The sequence below is a fragment of the Ambystoma mexicanum genome, chromosome 10, assembly GCF_040938575.1.
Source record: "Ambystoma mexicanum isolate Mex_15411 chromosome 10, UKY_AmexF1_1, whole genome shotgun sequence".
NCBI lineage: Eukaryota > Metazoa > Chordata > Amphibia > Caudata > Ambystomatidae > Ambystoma > Ambystoma mexicanum.
In genome coordinates this window covers 1,546,315,697-1,546,334,978 of record NC_090932.1, presented here as the reverse complement: position 1 = coordinate 1,546,334,978, position 19,282 = coordinate 1,546,315,697, and the positions used below count along the sequence as shown (strand labels likewise).

The 19,282-nt window shown below is 47.2% G+C and overlaps 1 protein-coding gene across 1 annotated transcript in view; it reads right to left on the bottom strand.

Moving 5' to 3' along the window:
• Window positions 1–10,993: 10,993 nt before the first annotated feature.
• Window positions 10,994–19,282, bottom strand: part of ACADS (acyl-CoA dehydrogenase short chain) — a 285,694-nt gene continuing 277,405 nt past the window's right edge. Inside the window, exon 10 of the mRNA XM_069619780.1 lies at window positions 10,994–11,862. Within this exon, the coding sequence (XP_069475881.1) occupies window positions 11,710–11,862 (153 nt within the window). The 3' untranslated portion in view covers window positions 10,994–11,709. The remainder of the gene's footprint in view (window positions 11,863–19,282) is intronic.

Below are 19,282 nucleotides of genomic sequence, written 5' to 3'. Positions count from 1 at the left end.
GCAGTACTAGATATAATGCTCCCCTGCAGTACTTGCCTTGTTTTCTGCTGCGGCTCTCTGGCGCTTGGGCCAGTGTGCCTGAGCTATGCCTGAGTCTGACTTTTGGATGTCAGTCCTGTGTGGCTGATTCTGCCTTTGTTCTTTGCCTGCAGGTTTGGCTGCCTGGTCTCCTGTTAGGGGCGGGGATTAGCAGAGTGGGCTGATGCTCTATGCTGTGATTGCTACGCGAAGGTAACAAAGAGCCCAGAAGGTTTTTTTCTTCAGGTGATGTCTGGTCAGTTCCTTTGGTTATAACGCAATGAGGTTTTGGAGCTGGGAGCTTTATCCTGACTGTCAGCTTCCCATTGTCACCAACAGTCGATGGTAGATGAAACTGAGCTGCATGGGTTTATTACCCTCCCCCACACCATTGCCTATGATTTGCATGGGAACTGTCATACTCCAGTGGCATTGTCTGTGTGGTTAAGCCGCTCTCTCCTGAATTTTCCAGTATGATGCCAATCAAACTCCCATCTGAATCTTATGACATACAAAAGGAGTCAGTCTGGGGGGGCTTTGGGGAGTAGCTGGACTGGCAGCCCGCAAGCCAGTCAGGCATGCCTAGGACTGGCCTTAGTTGATTGATTTAACTTATGCTACCTGCATTTTATTTGTAGGATTTATTTTCTGCACTTGTACCTCGATGAACTGATATGAGACCTTTGTTAAAGGTTCCTACCCAATCATATTTGATTAAAACCTCCTTTGGCTCGATTTGTTTTATAGTTATTATTTTGTTAGACCCGAGGGGAGGGCGACCGACTGACAGCCCACAGCCATTTGGGCATGCCTCAGTCGACTCTTTTGCTGCACTTTATATTCAATAGTTTCTACTGTTGGACGGTTTGACTGAACGCCTGCAATTTGATTGCAATTAGATAATTCCTGTATTTGAACTCATTATTTATTGTTGTAATTTGCTAGGATTGAACCATCATTAAGATTTGTTCTTACACCTTGTATTTGCACACTGCACTTTGCATCCCAAAGTAGGAGTAGTCATGCCGAAAAGGAGGGTTACTCTTTGTCTTCATCAGAAGTGAAGGCTAGAAAAACACAAAATTAATGGCCCCAACTGATGTCGCAAATATGAATCAAATAAATTGAAGTTCTCTTGGAGGATTTGACCTCCAAAGAAAATAAAGATGATCCTTCTGTACCTAATAGTAATAGGGGCAAAATTAATGAAAATCTCTAAAATCCAGAATACCTCCTACACACAATTCTGGTAACAAAATTAAAAGTGCAGGCTCTCTAACTAACCTTCCCTTCAAACCCCTTACAACAGTTGATCCCAGCAATTCTTTAGCTTCGCATCACAATTTGTGTGAGATTGCCTAACCACCAGTCCAGGAAGGTGGCAAATGTTATGCTACCACAGCTGACTTATGGGCTAACTGGTAGTGATTCCTTACCTTTTTTGCAATCCCAACTGGATCAGACGGGGGGTGTGGGGGACTCATGAGGCCCAAAACCAGAGTCTACTACGGGAAAATAGCCCTGGTGATCAAGACAAGGGGTAGTGAAGAGTCATTTATGTGCCTAAAAGACTTGATCCCCTTCTGGATAACAAGGCAACTCAAAGGATATAGCACATCACATGGGTACTATTGACCACATTTCTTTGAGTGGTGATGATACACCCTTAATGTATGCAACTGTACAACGCAGTGAGGAGCCCTACACTAACAGTATCGGGCCAGAAGGGGTGTCCGATTGCTTTTCATTGAGAAGGACATTTTAGAACTTAAGGCAGAATTTCATCTATGCAGAAAGTGATGTCAGATATGAGAGGGACCATTGGAGAATTGAACTTCTCTAGCAATAATAGGATGTTGTCTAAAATAAATAACTCCCCAGCTTGTAATAGAGTGCCAGAACCTAAAACCCTAAACAAAGAAGTGGGTAGATGATGCGACCAGAAGATTATTGGTCAGGGGAATCGCCAGAGTCAATCTACTTCTAAAACCTATATGGCACCCAGTGCTCAGAAGCTTCTTGGAGGTCTGCCAAACGCAAGCAAGTGCCCTGGACCCCGTTTTGAGTTTTATTAAAAAACATGCCCAGAAACTACCACAGCCAACTGTAGGCACAAGGTTAATTTACTGAGCTCTAATATATCCTTCAAACATCTTGCAGCCCATTTTCGCTTTCTTCCATGATTATAAAGGCTCAGAGTTGGATAAAGTGTATTTTACAGGCATTCCAAAACTTTCTGGTGGCATATATGAAAAGACTGAATCACTAGTAAATAAAAGTTCACATGTTATGGGCTGCCCATCAGTTATACAGAGTGATATTGTAAAAGCCACTACAATAACTGGACAGGGTGATCTTGCACGTGACACTATTGATTTATTGCTGCCAATTAAACTTGGCAGAAGAACCATCAATTGTTAATTTTAGGAGCTCACCCCTAGGGTACTCCTCAATACAGAAACAGACATTGATGAAGGGTTAACATCTCCCAGTGATGAGGCAGCACCAACGCCTGGTAGGAAGCATGTCCAGTGATTCCACACAAAATCACAATGATGGAACCCTGGGGGGATGGGGTGTCCCCCACACCACCTCGTGATATGTGACATGATGCTCCCCAGTGTACACCTGTGACATAAATAAAGTACCATATTCCCGAAATAAATTAATTTAATCAAATATAGCTGGGTTCTGTCCTAAGGCTATATTGACCCAGATTGGCCCATCTTCCTTGAGGAATCTCACATAATCTTACTTAATGAGACCTGGGTAGATGGGTTGCCCGTTAAACAATGCTCTGCAAGTTATGCAGTCCCTGCTCTAAAGTGACCTAGAGGCAGACGCAAGGGCAGTTTACCGATTTGGATAATAAGTTGTTTGAGAGCCAAAGTTATGGAACTTGGTAATGTGCAGCCTCTTAACATCCGTTGTCGTAGTGGTTTCAAAGTTGATCTTTTCAATGTTTACCTTTTTTAAAACTTTAGTTTTAATGAATTTTTTACAGATCATCAATCCACAACTTTAGAATTACTTGTTAAACATCTTCCAATCAAGCCACCTCTTTTCCCCCAACTGTTACAAGTGATTTCAAATACTATTACTTACTGGCATGGGAGACGCACTACATTAAAACTGAACCGCATACATTTTCTTACCAACTTCCCCTTGTCTTTGTGGTTTTTATACCTTTGGCTTCTCTTGTTCCCGTCCCACTGTTAACCATGCTCCGTCCAATCACTCCCCTGGTTTCTGAGGTTGTTGCCCCATAGTTTGCGACCCTCCACTTCCCATAGCCACATCAAGGTCACGTTAAGGTTGGGGGGGGGGTAGGGATAGTCCACACACTGAATTACACGATTGCACCTCTAATGGACATCCTACCCCCATTTATATATCGCCAACCCCAATTCCTCCCTGAAATAGCCTGTGTAATCATTACCCAGGGCTGTCAGTTTGTCCATTGTGAACATCGCTTTTAGTTTAAGTAGACATGTCAACTTGTCAGGGGCTTAAGAGCTTTTCCTCTTCTGGGCTAGCGCATCTCTTCCTCCCCTAAACATGGCCTCCCACATTTTAGAGTATATTTACACTTCTTTCTCTGCCGGGTGAAACATCAAGTAGCAATTGAAGAGGGTCCAGTCGTTCACCCGGGACTGTTGCCATCCAACCCAGAAGATCACTCCAGCATCCCTGAACTTTCGGGCAGTACCACCACATATGGGCAAGCAATCCCACACCCGACATCCCCTTAAACAGAGGATAACTTACAAAAGGAGTAGATTCTTTAAATATTATCCTATTTTTTTATATATTCACTTGTATGTAGACCATATACTACATTTAAATAAATTACAGCTGAACAACATGTACCTTATAATTACAGCAGTAAACAATGTAATTTGATATTATGCATACGATCGTATGTTAAACAAAATAGTAATTTCTAAATGTTATTTATATAATCAAAGCTTTTATTAGCCAAGTAATATATGATGTTATGTCTGATGCCATCAGTGAAGTCATCAATGTGGTCATATACTGTGCAACTGGGGGCACAAAGTTAACGTTTCTTTGCCTGAATTGTCTGTCAAATTTCAATGGATTTGCTGGATTTTGACCTTCGTCCCTGCAACTAAAGATTTTGGCCTGAATTTCTTAAGTTTTGTTACAATGTATTGCTCACCTTAATGTCCCCGCAACTAAAGTGTTTATATGGGATACATTACTCACCGTAATCGTATTTCTGATGCTTGTATCTGCTTAGATTCACATGCGGTGCATAGGCCGACATCTAGTGGAAGCTGCAGAGTATTACAGTTTGGTTTTCGAAACTCGAAAATGGGCGTCGACACAGGGCGTGCCAGGAATACTATCCCTAGTGTGACGTCCACTGTACCCAAGATCCCTCACGCGTCTAGGATCCTCAGATTGTATTTTTTCTGACATGAGGTAGCATGAGTAGCGTGAGTACAGATAATCCAAGCAGATAGAAAGGTAAGGCTACAAGCAACCATGCGCCTTCTCTCAGAGGGGAGGAAGGGTGGGTCGCATGTGAATCTAAGCAGATAAAAGCATCAGAAATACGATTACGGTGAGTAATGTATCCCTTCTGAGGCTTGTGGAATCTGCTTAGATCACATGCTGTGCATAGATTAGCGAGCAGTACCTGAAGGAGGTGGGATGTGAGAAGGGTCATGAGCAAATAAGTGTCTTAGGACCGCTTGTCCCACTTGTGTATCTGCCTTGGAATGGGTGTCGATGCAGTAATGCTGAGTAAAAGTGTGAATAGAGCTCCAAGTAGCTGCTTTGCAAATGGTGTCGAGGGGTACATTTGCAATGAAAGCCATAGTGGCCCCAATGCCTCTAGTAGAGTGGGCTCTTGGCGTGAAAGGCAGAGTTCTTTCAGAGAGTGAGTAACACAGCTGGATACAGTTAATAATCCACTTCGAGATGGCACCTTCAGAGACGCGATCCCCCTCTCTGCCTGTAGCTACGGAGACAAACAGTTGATCTGTTTTTCTTAGCGGTCTGGTTTTATTTACATAGTAGAGGACCGCCCTACGCACATCTAGGGTGTGTAGTTTCACCTCAGCCCAGCTTTGAGGGTCCTGGAAGAAAGCCGGAAGCTCGATGGACTGGTTTACATGGAATTTTGATATAAACTTAGGTGAGAACCTAGGGTGTGTGCGTAAAACCAGTTTGTCTTTATGGACAGTAAAGAAGGGATCCTACACTGACAGAGCCTGAATTTCACTGACCCTTCTTATAGAAGTAATAGCTACTAAGAAGGCCGTTTTATAAGTCAGGTGTTTGAGACTGCTTTTATGCATGGGCTCGAAAGGGGGTCCCATGAGCTTGGCTAGCACCACATTAAGGTCCCACCCTGGTGGTGGGTTTGAAATAGGAGGGTGAAGTCTCTTTACTCCTTCCATGAAGGCTTTAACTACTGGTACTTTCCACCACGAGACCTTGCTATGGGAAGTGGTGTATGCCAACAGGGCTGCCAGGTGTACTTTCAGCGAGTTAAAAACCAATCCTGCATCTAGCAGGTGGAGCATGTATGTAACAATAGTGGAAGGAGTGCAATCAACAGGGTTGATTTGTCTACTCTGACAAGTGGAAGAGGTTCGTTATCTGGTGCCAAAGTAACAGTGCCTTGTGTTTGGTTTCCTAGATTCCTTTAGGATGTCCATACACCTCTGTGGTAAATTGAGATGTCCAAACTATGACCTCAGGAGCCATGCTGCCAGGTTCATTGAGTTGGGTTGCTGGTGCACTGTTTGACCTTGGTGCTGGGACAGTAGGTTGTACCAGGCTGGAAGTTTGATGGGCTCGCACACCGCCATCTTGCGTAGGTGTGGGAACCACGGTTGTCTTGCCCACATGGGAGCAACTAGGACGAGCGTCATCGATTCTCCGTTCATCTTGTTCACCACTTACCTGATGAGGAGTTGGTGGAAAAGCGTACGCAAACATCCCTGACCAGTTCATCCACAGGGCGTTCCCCTGGGAGTCTGGTTGGGGGAACCTGGATGCAAATCCTGGGCATTGTCTGTTTTCGCTTGTGGCGAATAAGTCTATAGTGGGGAAACCCCACTGAGAGAAGATATCGTCTACGACCTCTCTGTGTAGAACCCATTCGTGTTCCTCTGGGAGGGAGTCTCTGCTCAGAGCATCCGCTAGGGAATTGAGCTCCCCTGGAACATGTTGTGATGACAGGAAGATGTTCCGTCTGAGTGCCCATATCCAGATTTTCTGGGCAAGCTTGGACAGATTTGGCGAACGAGTCCCTCCTTACTTGTTCAGGTAGAACATGGCTGTTGTGCTGTCCGTCCGGATTTGCACTGACAGGTTTAGTAGGTGGGGCTCTAACGCTTGAAGCGCTCTGAATACTGCCAGAAGCTCTATCAGGTTGATGTGGTTCTTGGCCACTAAGGGAGACCAGAGACCCTGAGCTGTGTGTTGGAGATGGTGCGCTCCCCACCCCGTCAGACATGCATCGGTAGTGACTACTGCCTGTACTTTGGGATCGTAAAAGGGTTTCCCCTGTGCGAGATTCTCTCTTGTCCACCAGTGAAGGCTTTGTACTAGTGTTGGCGAAACGACCGCTAGATCGTCCCACTGACCGCTTTCCTGAGTACCTTGAATTGGTAGTATCGTCTGTCCACCTTGAAGCGCAAGTACCTTCTGTGCACTGGGAACATGGAAATATGAAAATAAGCATCTTTCATATCCAAGGTTGCCATGTAATCCCCTTTTTTAGGAGGGGGATTACCTCTTGTAGCGTAGTCATACAAAACTTTTGGGGCTTGACATACTTGTTGGCAGGCCGTAAGTCCAAGACTGGGCGCATTGTCAAATCTTTCTTTGGCACAAGGAAGTAAGTTGAATAAATACCCTTGTTTACCTGGTGTCCAGGGACGAGTTCTATCACGTCCTTTTCTAGCAGAATGGCGATCTCCTCGAGGAGAATCTTCTGATGTTCTAAAGAGTGTTCTCTTTGTCGTGGAGGATGGTTCTGGGGATGCTGCAGTAGTTCTATACAGTACCCTGTGGATACTGTTGACAGCACCCATCTGTCTGATGTGATCCCTTCCCAAGCATGGGTGAAGTTGGAAATGCGTCCCCCTACTGGGGTTGCATGAGAAGGGACCCTGAACTGAGCGTCACTGCTTTGGAGGAGGCGTGCCGCCTCCCTTGCTGGGGCTGCCTCTGCCTTTACCATGACCTCTCCTATTACCCCTGCCGTAACCCTGGATAGACTGTTGGCTGTTCCACTGTGTACCCTGCCCCTGGGAATAGTTAGATCCTCTCTGGGAATTTTGGCCGCGTGGGCGACGAAAATTACTATTCCCTCTCTGGTTAGGGGGTTTATTGGTTAACTGGCCAAGGGACTTGAGTGTCTCGTATTCGTCCTTGGCATTCTTCAGCGCGTCTTCGACCGCCTTTCCAAACAACAGATCGGCTTCCACCGGTTTGTCCAACAATGATGCCTGGGTTTCTGCCTTAAAACCAGACTGCCGTAACCACGCATGTCTCTTGATAACAGTGCCTTCTGCTATCAATCTGCCTGCGTTGTCCGCGGCGTCAAAGGTTGCTTTCAAAATGCAACCAGACACGGCTCTACCCTCTGGGGAAATCCGAGCTAACTGGCCCTTTAAAGGTTCAGGAGCAGAGGCTATGAGTGCCGCGACTTCTTCCCACTGATGGCAGTTGTAGCTGACCAACAGGGTGGTGGAGTTTGCAATCCTTGCTTGATAGGCGGACGTTGAGGCTACTTACCTGCCGAAACCATATAGTTTTTTGCTCCCCTTGTCGGGAGGAGCTGACGATGACAAGGGTGTTCCAGCCCTCTTACGAGTGCTAGTGACAACTAGGGAGTCTGGCTTCAGATGTCCTCTTATATAGAGAGGGTCAGACTGGGCTGCCCTGAAAAGTTTTTCATCCCTGGGATTGACTGCTCTGGTGAGGTCTGGGTTCACCAAGGACGGGTCTATTCTTCGCTGAATGGATTTAAGGATCGGGATGGTCTGGGCAACAGGCCTCCTTTCTCCCACTAACTCCTCTGCAAAGTCCCTCTCCTCCTGGACACGATGGGTGTCAATATGGAAATGTTCTGCTGCACGTGCGAGAACCTCGTTTAGGAGGGGTTGGTTATCGACAGGGGAGTCGGTAACCGGGGCTTCGTTTCCTACAGGGGAATCTACTCTGTAGGTTTCAGGGTCTTCCTCTTCCTCTTCTTGGTCCTCATCATCCCCATAGTATCCCGTCCCGGTTTGCTCTTCTACCATGCCAAATTCTTGGTCCTCACCAAAGGAAGCCTCTCCTTGATACAGTGAGTATGGTCTTGAGTATGGTTGTACCTCGAAGGGGTCTGTAGACCTCATCGGTGTTTCAAACCGGGGCTTCTTACTCGGGGGCATAGGATCATTAGAGCCTGAGGGCGTCGCCCCTTGTGGATCATACGAAAGGAAATGGTCTGGATTTTTATCGTAAAAATCAGCCAAAGAAGACATCCTTGACATGACCCTATCTATGTCTTCACTGGACCATTTTTTGGAACTGGGACTGACTCTCTCAGCAAGTCTCGGGATTTATCTTAAGTAGATTTGCTGGTTTTAGACATATTAGCAGACCTGGTCTTGTCTGTTTAGGGGGAGTGGTGTGTTTCACAGGCGTGGAAGAGTGCAAAGGCTGCTTCTTCTGCTGTTTTCCCCCCTCCCCGTGAGTGGAAAAATGTTTTCCCTGTCCTTTTGTGGCTCCGGAGGTTTTCGATGCCTGGCGTCGAGGATCGGGGGTAGGGTCCATGTCCTTCGAGCGTGGGGCCTCGCTGATTTTGTCTGCGGGCTCCGACTCCTGGAGCGCGGCCTGGGGATGGAAGTCGTCTTCGTCCTCTGACGATCGAACTTCTGTTAGCCTAGGGAGCGAGGCACTCTTGGCAAGAGTGGATGATTGCCTGGAGTCATGCGGCGATCTCTATGATCGAGAACGCCCAGAGGACGCCGAATCGGACCGTTCTGTTTGTGCCTCTTTCCGAGAACTCGACGTCGTCGAGTCTCGGTTGGACTTTGTGTGTTTATTGTGTGTGGTGTGTGAAGCGCTGGTGTCGCCGGGGGTCTTCCCCATAGCCGCCCTGCCGGACGACCTTCCGAGGTCAGGGACTTGCGCTCGGCTGTCTTTCGACGCCGTAATGCCTTCGCCGTCCGAAAGTACGGCGTCGCTGAAGGCGCCCTCCGCTGCCATGGCCGCTTGCCTGGCGTGGTGGGCCCAACGCTTCGTCGAACGATCCTTGAGTGTCTTAGGTTTAAACCTATTACACGCTCTGCAGTTCGCTTCGGGGTGGTCCCTCGGCAAGCAGAGATTGCATGTGGCGTGCCTGTCGACCCAAGGGTATTTGCGATTGCACTTGGGGCAGAATTGAAAAGGGGTACCCTCCATACGCACCTTGAGGCAGCGGGCTGTTAAGTGTAGGAAATGTATAAGGTGTACCTATATACCAAGAGTGTAGAGTATGTACAACCCCCCACTCTCCCTACTTGCAGGGCCGAGGCCAGAGGCCTTCCGAGGCCCAAATCCATCGTGCAGCAGCCGACGGTCGATTTCTTCTCCAGCCGGCGTCGAAGTTCGACGTTGGGATGGGGAAGGATGTAAATAAATTAATATTTTAGCAAAAGTATGGCTAAGGCCAGGGGACTCTGCAAAATGCTTCCGACCAGTATGGCGGAAAAAAAACAATCTGAGGATCCTAGACGCGTGAGGGATCTTGGGTACAGTGGACGTCACACTAGGGATAGTATTACTGGCACGCCCTGTGTCGACGCCCATTTTCGAGTTTCGAAAAACTAATACTCCGCAGCTTCCACTAGATGTCGGCCTATGCACAGCATGTGATCTAAGCAAATTCCACAAGCCTCAGATTATATATATATATATATATCATACATTACTCACCGTAATCTTATTTCTGATGCTTGTATCTGCTTAGATTCATATTCTATGCATAGGCCGACATCTAGTGGTAGTCGCGCAAGACTCGTTTTCAAAATTCCAAAAAGAACGTCAACCTAGAGCCCGGTGAAGGCCTGGTGTAGGCCAAAGTCAGCAGTCGTCAAGAGTCAAGGCTCTCCAGTCGACGATGCTAACTGGAGCCGCTGTCTGACATCGGGAAAGTTTGCTTGAATACCAATAGGCGAACAAATAATGTAACAGCAATTATAACCTAAACTTTGTAATAATAAAGCCGTATAGCCAGGAATCTCTGCAACACGCGATCGGCTATGATGGTGGGTACAGTAGACCTCACACAAAGGACAGTATTACAAAACACGCTCAGTCGATGTCCCTTTTTTTTAATTTCAAAAACAAGTCATGCAATACTCTGACTACCACTAGATGTCGGCCTATGCATAGCATGTGATCTAAGCAGATACACAAGACTCAGGAAAAATAATATACACACATATATACAGGAGTATGGAAAGGAATGATTGCGTGAGAACCAGTAGTGAAATTCATGTAGGTAGGGAAAATTCTGTTTAGTTGACTAAGTATTTATGAATATAGAACATTGTAGCGAGTTCCTTGGTAAAGATAGAGACCACCTTTTTTGAAATTAGACTCATTTCTTTAAATGTATTTCGAGTTTTGACATACGCACTATTTTTCTTGACCAGAATTGTAAGTTGGGACTGTATCTCAGTTGGCATGAAATCATTTGTGTTGCTCTAGCTGAACCTATAAATAAATCCAATCAATATTTCCCCATCTTCAGGTTGAGCCCTTAAGAGATTTAACTGATGGCTTAATTCAATATACAATCAGAAGAGTCTTTCGATACGGGCGATTGTATCTCAAACACAGTGTTACTAGTTAAGGGCCATTTTTCACCCTGAAATATAAGATATGGAAAATGCTTTCACACCATTCATAAAAGATTAGCTCAAACATCACAATTGCAACAGAAACTCAAAATCCCTTTCTATTGAGAGTCATTTGCCTCAATTTAATTTACAGAGACACTTTACACATGTACACAATCGCTCCTTTAGAAAGCAACTTCTATTACCATCAGAAGAGAGACAACCAGCATCTGTTAAAAATCAATTTTCATTGTAAAAACAATCAGTTTGGTTGTAGATTCAGTTAACATTAATCAGTGGATGGAGATTTTCTTCCAGTGGTAACTGCTGACATTGGAATCCCGGAGGAACAAATGAAACTGGCGGAACACAACTCCATTAAAAAGAGGTCACAACGACACATAAGGCAAAGTGTTAAACATATAGTGTCAGATTACAATCAACCTGCACAAGTCAAGTATTTGTTAACTGACTGTTGATGGCTAAATTAAAGCATCCTAAAACGCTTTCTGGGATATACATTGTTAGGCTAGATAAAAAGTAATGGCGCAATAGCACCAAATCAAACACAAATACTTTAAAGGATGTTCTAAAAGTGGAGAGCCCTTCCATCACCAATGTTTTGGCAGACAAGAAAGAAAAACGTCTTCCTCATAAATCTGTAATCCCCACCCTTCCAGGGAGCACACATGCCTGGCCGCTTGATGTAGCACACAGTTGTCTCAATCAAACTTATGTGCTGCACAGTGGGAGTCCCCGTTTTAAGTCAATGGCAGTTTTGCAACAGGGAGCAACATTGACCAGGCAGCTTGGGATGCTTGATAGTGGACCGCTAGCTGCGATATTCCTTCAGCAACTGATTGGCAATAACAAGCCGCTGTATCTCGCTGGTTCCCTCGTAGATCTCAGTGATACGGGCATCCCTGTAGTGTCTTTCAGCTGGCATTTCAGTCACATAACCCATTCCTCCCAGGATCTGTATAGCCTGAAGAAGAAAAAAAAAAAAGAACATAACAGCCATTTAACCCCCATGTAAGCTCTGGATTGCTTAAAACAAAAGACTGCACAATTTAATCTCATTACAATGTGTAAAACCAGGAAAGGAAAGAGCAGAGTAATGCAGCAAAGTAAAGCAAGAAGAGTATTTCAGTAAGCTCTTCACATCCGACTGTTAAAGAACATAAGGTAGCAGCACACAAACGCGTGCTGGGTAGCATGCGTGGCCGGGAGGCCACACAGTAACCAGCCTCAGTAAAGAAGCCAGCATTGTAAGCCACCATCGAGTAACCAGCATATGACCATAACTCCACCGCGCATTCGTGAAGTCAGGAGGAAGTCTGAGGTAGGCTGTGACGCGAGCAGGCTGTGTAGACAAACTTACTGACATTACAACCTATAATTTTTTAAAGTAGTGTTTGACATGTTTTTCCTTGTTAAGTGTTCGGTATTCCAAGCACAAATTTTAATACGTAATATGTCACTACGTACAGTCGTAACAAGGGCCTCTTCAAATCCGAAGAGCAGTACGACAAAAATGTCACCCGCAACCTTGTTGGCTAGGCTAAAAAATCTCAGGACATTAAAAATGAGGCCTATAAATGTGGATATTCGCAGATTTTGTACTGTACATAATGAAATTAATTCAGATTTATCAGAAAAGGAGTGTTTCAGTACACACATGGCTTTAGAGCCTTCGGTCATATGCTCCACTCAGATAGATGAAAATAGACAGGTGTTGGAGCAGGAATTGATAACTGGTTCAGTTACTCTGGCAGGTATAAATGACAACGCATTACTTACCGTAAAAGCATTTCTGATGGTTGTATCTGCTTAGATTTGCATGCTGTGCATAGGTCCGATATCCAGTGGTCACTGCGGAGTATTGCTTTTTTGTTTTTCGTAGTCGAAAAGGGACGTCGACAAGGCGTGTCTGAAATACTATCCCTATAGTGACGTGTGTTGTACCCACAATCCCTCACGCGTCGAGGTCCCTCTGTTTGTATTTTTCTGCCCTGAGGGAGCCTTCTAGACGTGAGTGAGTACAGAAAAGAGAGATATAAAAGGAAGTCTATGTTCCTTCCATCCGAGCGGGGAGGAAGGGTGGGCGCATGTGAATCTAAGCAGATACAACCATCAGAAATGCTTTTACGGTAAGTAATGCATTGTCTTCTGATGCTTGTTAATCTGCTTACAATCACATGCTGTGCATAGGCTAGCGAGCAGTACCCGGAGTTGGCGGTGGGTTATGAGAAGGAACAGTAGAGAAAAGATGTCTTAATACTGCCTGACCCACCTGGGAGTCAGATCTCGAGTGTGCATCTAGACAGTAGTGATTTGTAAAGGTGTGCACAGAACTCCAGGTAGCCGCTTTGCAGATGGACTCAAGGGGAACATTTGCAATGAATGCTATGGACGCCCCTGTGCCTCGAGTAGAGTGTGCTCTAGGCTTAAAGGGCAGTTCTCTATTAGCAAGAGTATAGCAGAGAGTGATGCATTGAACAATCCATCTAGAAATAGTGGACTTTGAAACTGCATCCCCTTCTCTTCCTGCTGCCACCGAGACGAAGAACTGATTAGTCTTCCTCAGTGGTCTCGTTCTTTCCATGTAGAACATGACCGCTCTGCGCACATCTAGTGTGTGTAGAGTTTTTTTCTCCCAAGTTGGAAGGATTTTGAAAGAACGTTGGCAGTTCTATAGACTGGTTTACGTGGAATTTCGATATGAACTTCAGAGCAAACCTTGGGTGCGTGCGTAGAACCACCTTATCTCTGTGAACTGTAACGAAGGGGTCTAGAACAGAAAGAGCCTGTAGTTCACTTACCCTCCTGATGGAGGTGATAGCTATTAAAAAAGCAGTGTTAAGAGTGAGGTCTTTAAGAGATGCTTTGTGCATGGGTTCGAAAGGTGAGCCCATGAGTCTGGTAAGTACCACGTTAAGGTCCCATCCGGGAGCTGGGTCAGCTATCGGGGGGTGTATTCTCTTTATTCCCTCCATGAAGGCCTTTATAACAGGGATCTTCCACCACGACACCTTGAGTTGGAAAGTGGTGTATGCAGAAAGTGCCGCTAGGTGGACTTTAATGGAATTGAACACTAGACCTGAATCCAACAAGTGGGTCAGGTATAGAACAATATGTGTGGGAGAGCAGTCAATCGGGTTGATGCTTTTTCCTCTGCACCAGATGACAAATCTCCTCCACTTGCTAGAGTAGCAGTGGCGAGTGTTAGGTTTTCTGGCTTCCCTGAGGATGTCCATTCATCTCTGCGGGAGCTGTAGATGTCCGAATTCTATGATCTCAGGAGCCAAGCTGCTAAGTTCATGTTCTGGGGGCATGGATGCAGAGTCCTGCCCTTGTCTTGTGACAGCATGTTGCACGGGCAGGGGAGTTTCACTGGGGGGGAGATAGAGACATCTCCATCAAGTGAGCGATCCATGGCTGTCGGGCCCACATTGGGGCCACCAGTATCATGGTTACTTGTTCCTGGTGCATCTTGTGCACCACCTTGTTGAGAAGGGGAGTCGGGGGGAAAAGCATAAACAAATTTCCCTGACCATTGCATCGACAGACCGTTCCCCCTGGATTGGTTCTGGGGGTACCTGGAGGCGTAACTTGGGCATTGTGAGTTCTCCAGGGTTGCGAACAGGTCTATTTCTGGGAATCCCCATTGTGTGAAGACGTCGAAGACGATGTCTTCGTGCAGTCGCCATTCATACTCTTCGGGCAGGGGGAAATCTCTGCTGAGTTTGTCTGCAAGCAGATTGAGTTCCCCTGGTACATGTTCTGACAGTAGGAACATGTTTTGTTTGAGAGCCCACTTCCATATATTTTGGGCCAGTTTGGACAGTCCTGGAGAGTGGGTGCCCCCCTGCTTGTTGATGTAGTACATGGCTGTGGTGCTGTCTGTAAGGACCAACACAGTTTTGCCTTGTAGGTGTTCCTGGAAAGCTTTTAGCGCCTTGAACATAGCTAGTAGCTCCAGTAGATTTATGTGTTTGGATGCTACTTTCGGAGTCCACACTCCGTGAGCAGTCTGATGGGATAGGTGAGCCCCCCATCCTATTAGGGATGCGTCTGTGGTTAGAGTGGCTTCCGCCGCGGGTGTGGCAAAGAGTTTCCCTTTTTCCAGGTTTTCCTTTGTCCACCATCGTAGCGAGAGAACCAAGGCCTGCGAGACCACCACTGGATCGTCCCATAATCCGGTTGCCTGACACCACTGGCTGTTGAGCCACTCTTGCATAGGGTGCATGCGCAGGCGCGCGTGAGGTACCAAATAAATACACAACGCCATCATGCCTAGCAAGCGCATTGCTTTGCGTACCGTCACCTCTCGACCGGTCACATATTGAGGGATCTGAAACAGCATGTTTTGGACCCTCTCGTTGGAGGGGAAGACGAGGCCGTCCTTTGTTTGAATTAGAGCCCCTAGGAATTGTTTGATTTGGCTGGGGTCTAGGCTGGACTTCTTTTCGTTGATGGAGAAGCCCAACTGGAACAAAAGGTCTACAGTCTTTTGGGTATTGGAGAAGCATGTTTCGTAAGAATCCCCTGTTATGAGCCAGTCGTCGAGGTAAGGGTAAACTGGGATGGACAACCTGCGCAGGTGGGCCGCTGCCACTGCCAGTACCTTCGTGAATACCCTTGGTGCTGATGCTATGCCGAAGGGTAGCACTCTGAACTGATAGTGTTTGCCCTCTATCATAAACCTGAGGTATCTTCTGTGCGCTGGAAACATTAAAATATGAAAGTATGCATCTTTCATGTCCAATGTTGTCATGTAATCTCCCTGTGATAGCAGTGGGATCACTTCCTGTAAGGTCACCATATGAAACTTCTGGGGTTTGATAAACTTGTTCGCTGGGCGCAGATCTAATACAGGGCGCATGGTTAAATCCTTTTTGGGTACAAGGAAGTACACTGAATAAATACCTTCCGTTACCTGAGATAGAGGCACGACCTCTATGGCTCCCTTTTCCAGCAGTAGTTGTACTTCTTGGAGAAAGATGGCAAGGTGTTCCGGTGTCATGCGTCGTCCCCTCGGGGGTCTGTATGTTGGGGAACTGTTGAATTCGATGCAGTATCCGTGGGCTACGGTGGAAAGTACCCAGCGGTCTGACGTTATTCCCTCCCATGCTGGAAGAAAGGATGTTATCCGGCCCCCGACCGGTGTTGCATGGGAGGGGACGCGAATGTTCGCGTCACTTGGTGTTGTTGGGGGCTTGGGAGCCTCTGGGGGTGGACCCCCGCCCTCTCCCTTTGCCCCTGCGCTGTCCTCTTTGGCTGTACTGCCCACTATTGGTCTGGTAACTGGTGGCAGGGTACTGTTGCTGCTGATTCTGCTGTTGGCGTTGGCCACGAAAAAAAGCGTTTGTTGCCATAGCCGCGTCTGGTAGTGGGCTTAGAGATCTGGTCAAGAGTCTTGATAGTATCGAACTTTTTTTTAGCCATTTCCAGAGCCTCATCCACCGCCTTCCTGAAGAGGTTTGAGTCGTCAACAGGTTTATTTATTAAAGACGCCTGTGTCTCCGGTTTGAACCCTGAGTTGCGCAGCCATACATGGCGTTTTAGGAGTATTCCCTGAACCAGGGAACGTCCCGCTGTCTCAGCAGCATCCAGAGTGTTCTTTACAATACTCTGGTTGACCTGGGTTCCTTCGCCAATAGTTGAAAGCAGGCGTGTACGTAATGGTTCCGGCGCTTCTTCGGCGTCCTTGCGCAGTTTGGCCCACTGCGCGTCTGCGTAGCTAGCTAACAAAGAATTGTTGTTCGCAATTCTTGCCGAAAAGGCAGCCGAGGATGTGACTCTTTTAGCAAGGGCATATAACCTCTTGCCCTCCTTGTCAGGTGGTGCCTCACTGGTGGACAGCGGCACCCCTGCCCTCTTCCTTGTATTAGTTACTACAAGGGAATCCGGAATGGAATGTCCCCTGATGTACAGCGGGTCTGAGGGTGAAGGAGTGAAAAGTTTTTCAATCCTTGGATTGACTCCTCTGATTAGTGCGGGTGTGGATAGCGAAGGGATGATTCTTCTCTTCACTGAAGCGAGGAGGGGAATGGTCTGGCTGACTGGGGGTTTCTCCTTAATTACTCTTTCCACAAAGTCTATTTCCGGAGAGATCTCCCCAGTGTCCAGTTCGAAATGCGCTGCTGCTCTGCGCAACAGGGCATTTAATGTGGGCTGATCATCAATGGGAGACGTGTTTCTAACAGGTGAATTGTCAGGAGGATTTAGGTTCAGGACATCAGTGTCCGAATATACTGATGGGGATTGCCAGGGATGAGAAGGTCCTTCTTCTGGATTTTCTCCGAAGCCTTCTCCTACCATGTCTGGGCTATCTTCCAGACCTTCCTCTTGGTTCTGTCCTTCTTCATTGTCCACAAAATCATCCTCCTCTTCTAAGTATTGTTCCTCACCAGTGAGGTCATACACATTATGGAAGTCTAAGGGTGTGTCCTGCCTCGGGTATTTGGCCCTGGGGTCCTCCTGAGGCCCTTCTCTTGTTCTCTTGGGAGTGGGAGGGTTCTGGGTGTTCATAAACCTCTCCATTCTCTCCATGCAGAGATGGAGCCTTTCCATGGTTTCATGGGGTACCCCTGAGCGGTCTAGCGGGGGAAAATTAGTGATATCTTGCTGAAAACGGCTCGACCTCTCCCACAACGTCGAGGAAAGTGTCCCGTCGCCCTCCGAAAAGCCTTCCGGTATGCTGGGGGTCCCCCCCGACTGAAGGGGGTAGTCCCTGTTTTTCTTCGGGCTTTTTCGGCGTGTCTTTCGACCTTTGCGTAGCGCTTGACGTGTCTTTCGCCGTATGCTTCTGGGCGTCGGCCACAACGATCCTCGCCAAGCTCTCTGTGACTCGTTTGTCAGCGGAGGGCTGTGGTTTCGACGTTACGGGTGTCGAACGTTCTACGGCGGCGTGCGCTCTCTGCTGGTGCGCGCCGGCCGATGGTTTGGGGGTGGCGCCCTTATTTGCCGAAAGCCCAGTCGCTGGTCGCGGCTGCGGTTGCAAGAGGGGCTTGGAACCCGAACGGTCCGAGGAGGCCGCCGGTGTAACCTGCGTCTCCTTGGGCGCTGATGCTTTCTTCGTCTTCGACGAAGAAGAGCTATGGGTTGTGTGTTTATGTGTTGCATCGTGTGCGTCAGTGTCGCCGGGGTGCTCATCCCCATAAGCAGGGTGTGAGCCGAGCCCGTCGGGGCCGGGGACAGACGACGAAGAGCGCGAGCGCTCTTTAGAGGGGTGTACGACTTCCGTAGCGGAGGTCGTGTTATCACGTTCCTCGTCACTGTCAGTGGTAGCAGCGGCGGGTGAAGACCCGGCCTTCGACATAGCGTAGGCCGCCCACCTCTTGACCCTACGGTCTTTTAGGGTCTTTGGCTTTAGAAGCCGAGCAACCCTCCTCTACGTGATCGAGGGGCAAGCAGCGGTTACACCGTAAATGCTTGTCCTTCCAAGTAAACTTGCCCTTACAAAGTGGGCAAAACCTAAAGGGTGTCCTCTCCATAGCCGAGGCAATAAACCGCGATAACTACCCCAAGGGAAAGGAAGGGGAAAAGGAAAGGCATTCTCAGAAAAAGAATCGGAGATGTCCCACAACCCCACTCTCCCTACTGTATTTGGCCTGCGAGGCCAGGCCACGTGTTCGGCAACGCCGAAGGATCTCCTCCGCTCGTCCCCTCCGTCGAAGATCTTGCTCGGCGGAGACAGCTTCACAACTGCGTCGAGGGAGGGATCGATATATTAAATCTTTAAACAGGAAAAAACGACCAAAGGTCGAGGAGATGGAATCTGCAATGTCTCTCGAGGAGCTCCGCGTAAAGGCGACCAGTAGCTGGGCGGAAAAAAACAATCTGAGGGACCTCGACGCGTGAGGGATTGTGGGTACAACACACGTCACTATAGGGATAGTATTTCAGACACGCCTTGTCGACGTCCCTTTTCGACTACGAAAAACAAAATGCAATACTCCGCAGTGACCACTGGATGTCGGACCTATGCACAGCATGTGATTCTAAGCAGATTAACAAGCATCAGAAAATACTATTACATCTGTTTTGGTTGAGCCGGCAGTTGTACCGGTTGGAGAGATTGCTGAAACAATTGTGGTTGCTGAAAGTTTTATGCATGATGTCTTTTGCCAAATGAATCAGATAACCCCGATCAAGCTTCAACACAGGCGAACCAGTTAGTAGAGTCACAATATTTGCCGCAAGATGATACAACTATTAGAAAACTTTCCACTTTTATATCTCCGTGTGGCAGTAGTGTGATGCAGCAGTCATTTGCGCTTTTGCATACGCCAGATATATTTGAATCATCTAAATGTAATTCATTAGTAGTATCCTTTATTGAACCTACTCAGCGTATAAGTAAAGCAGACGCCAAATTGGCGAGATCCTTATCTAAGCAA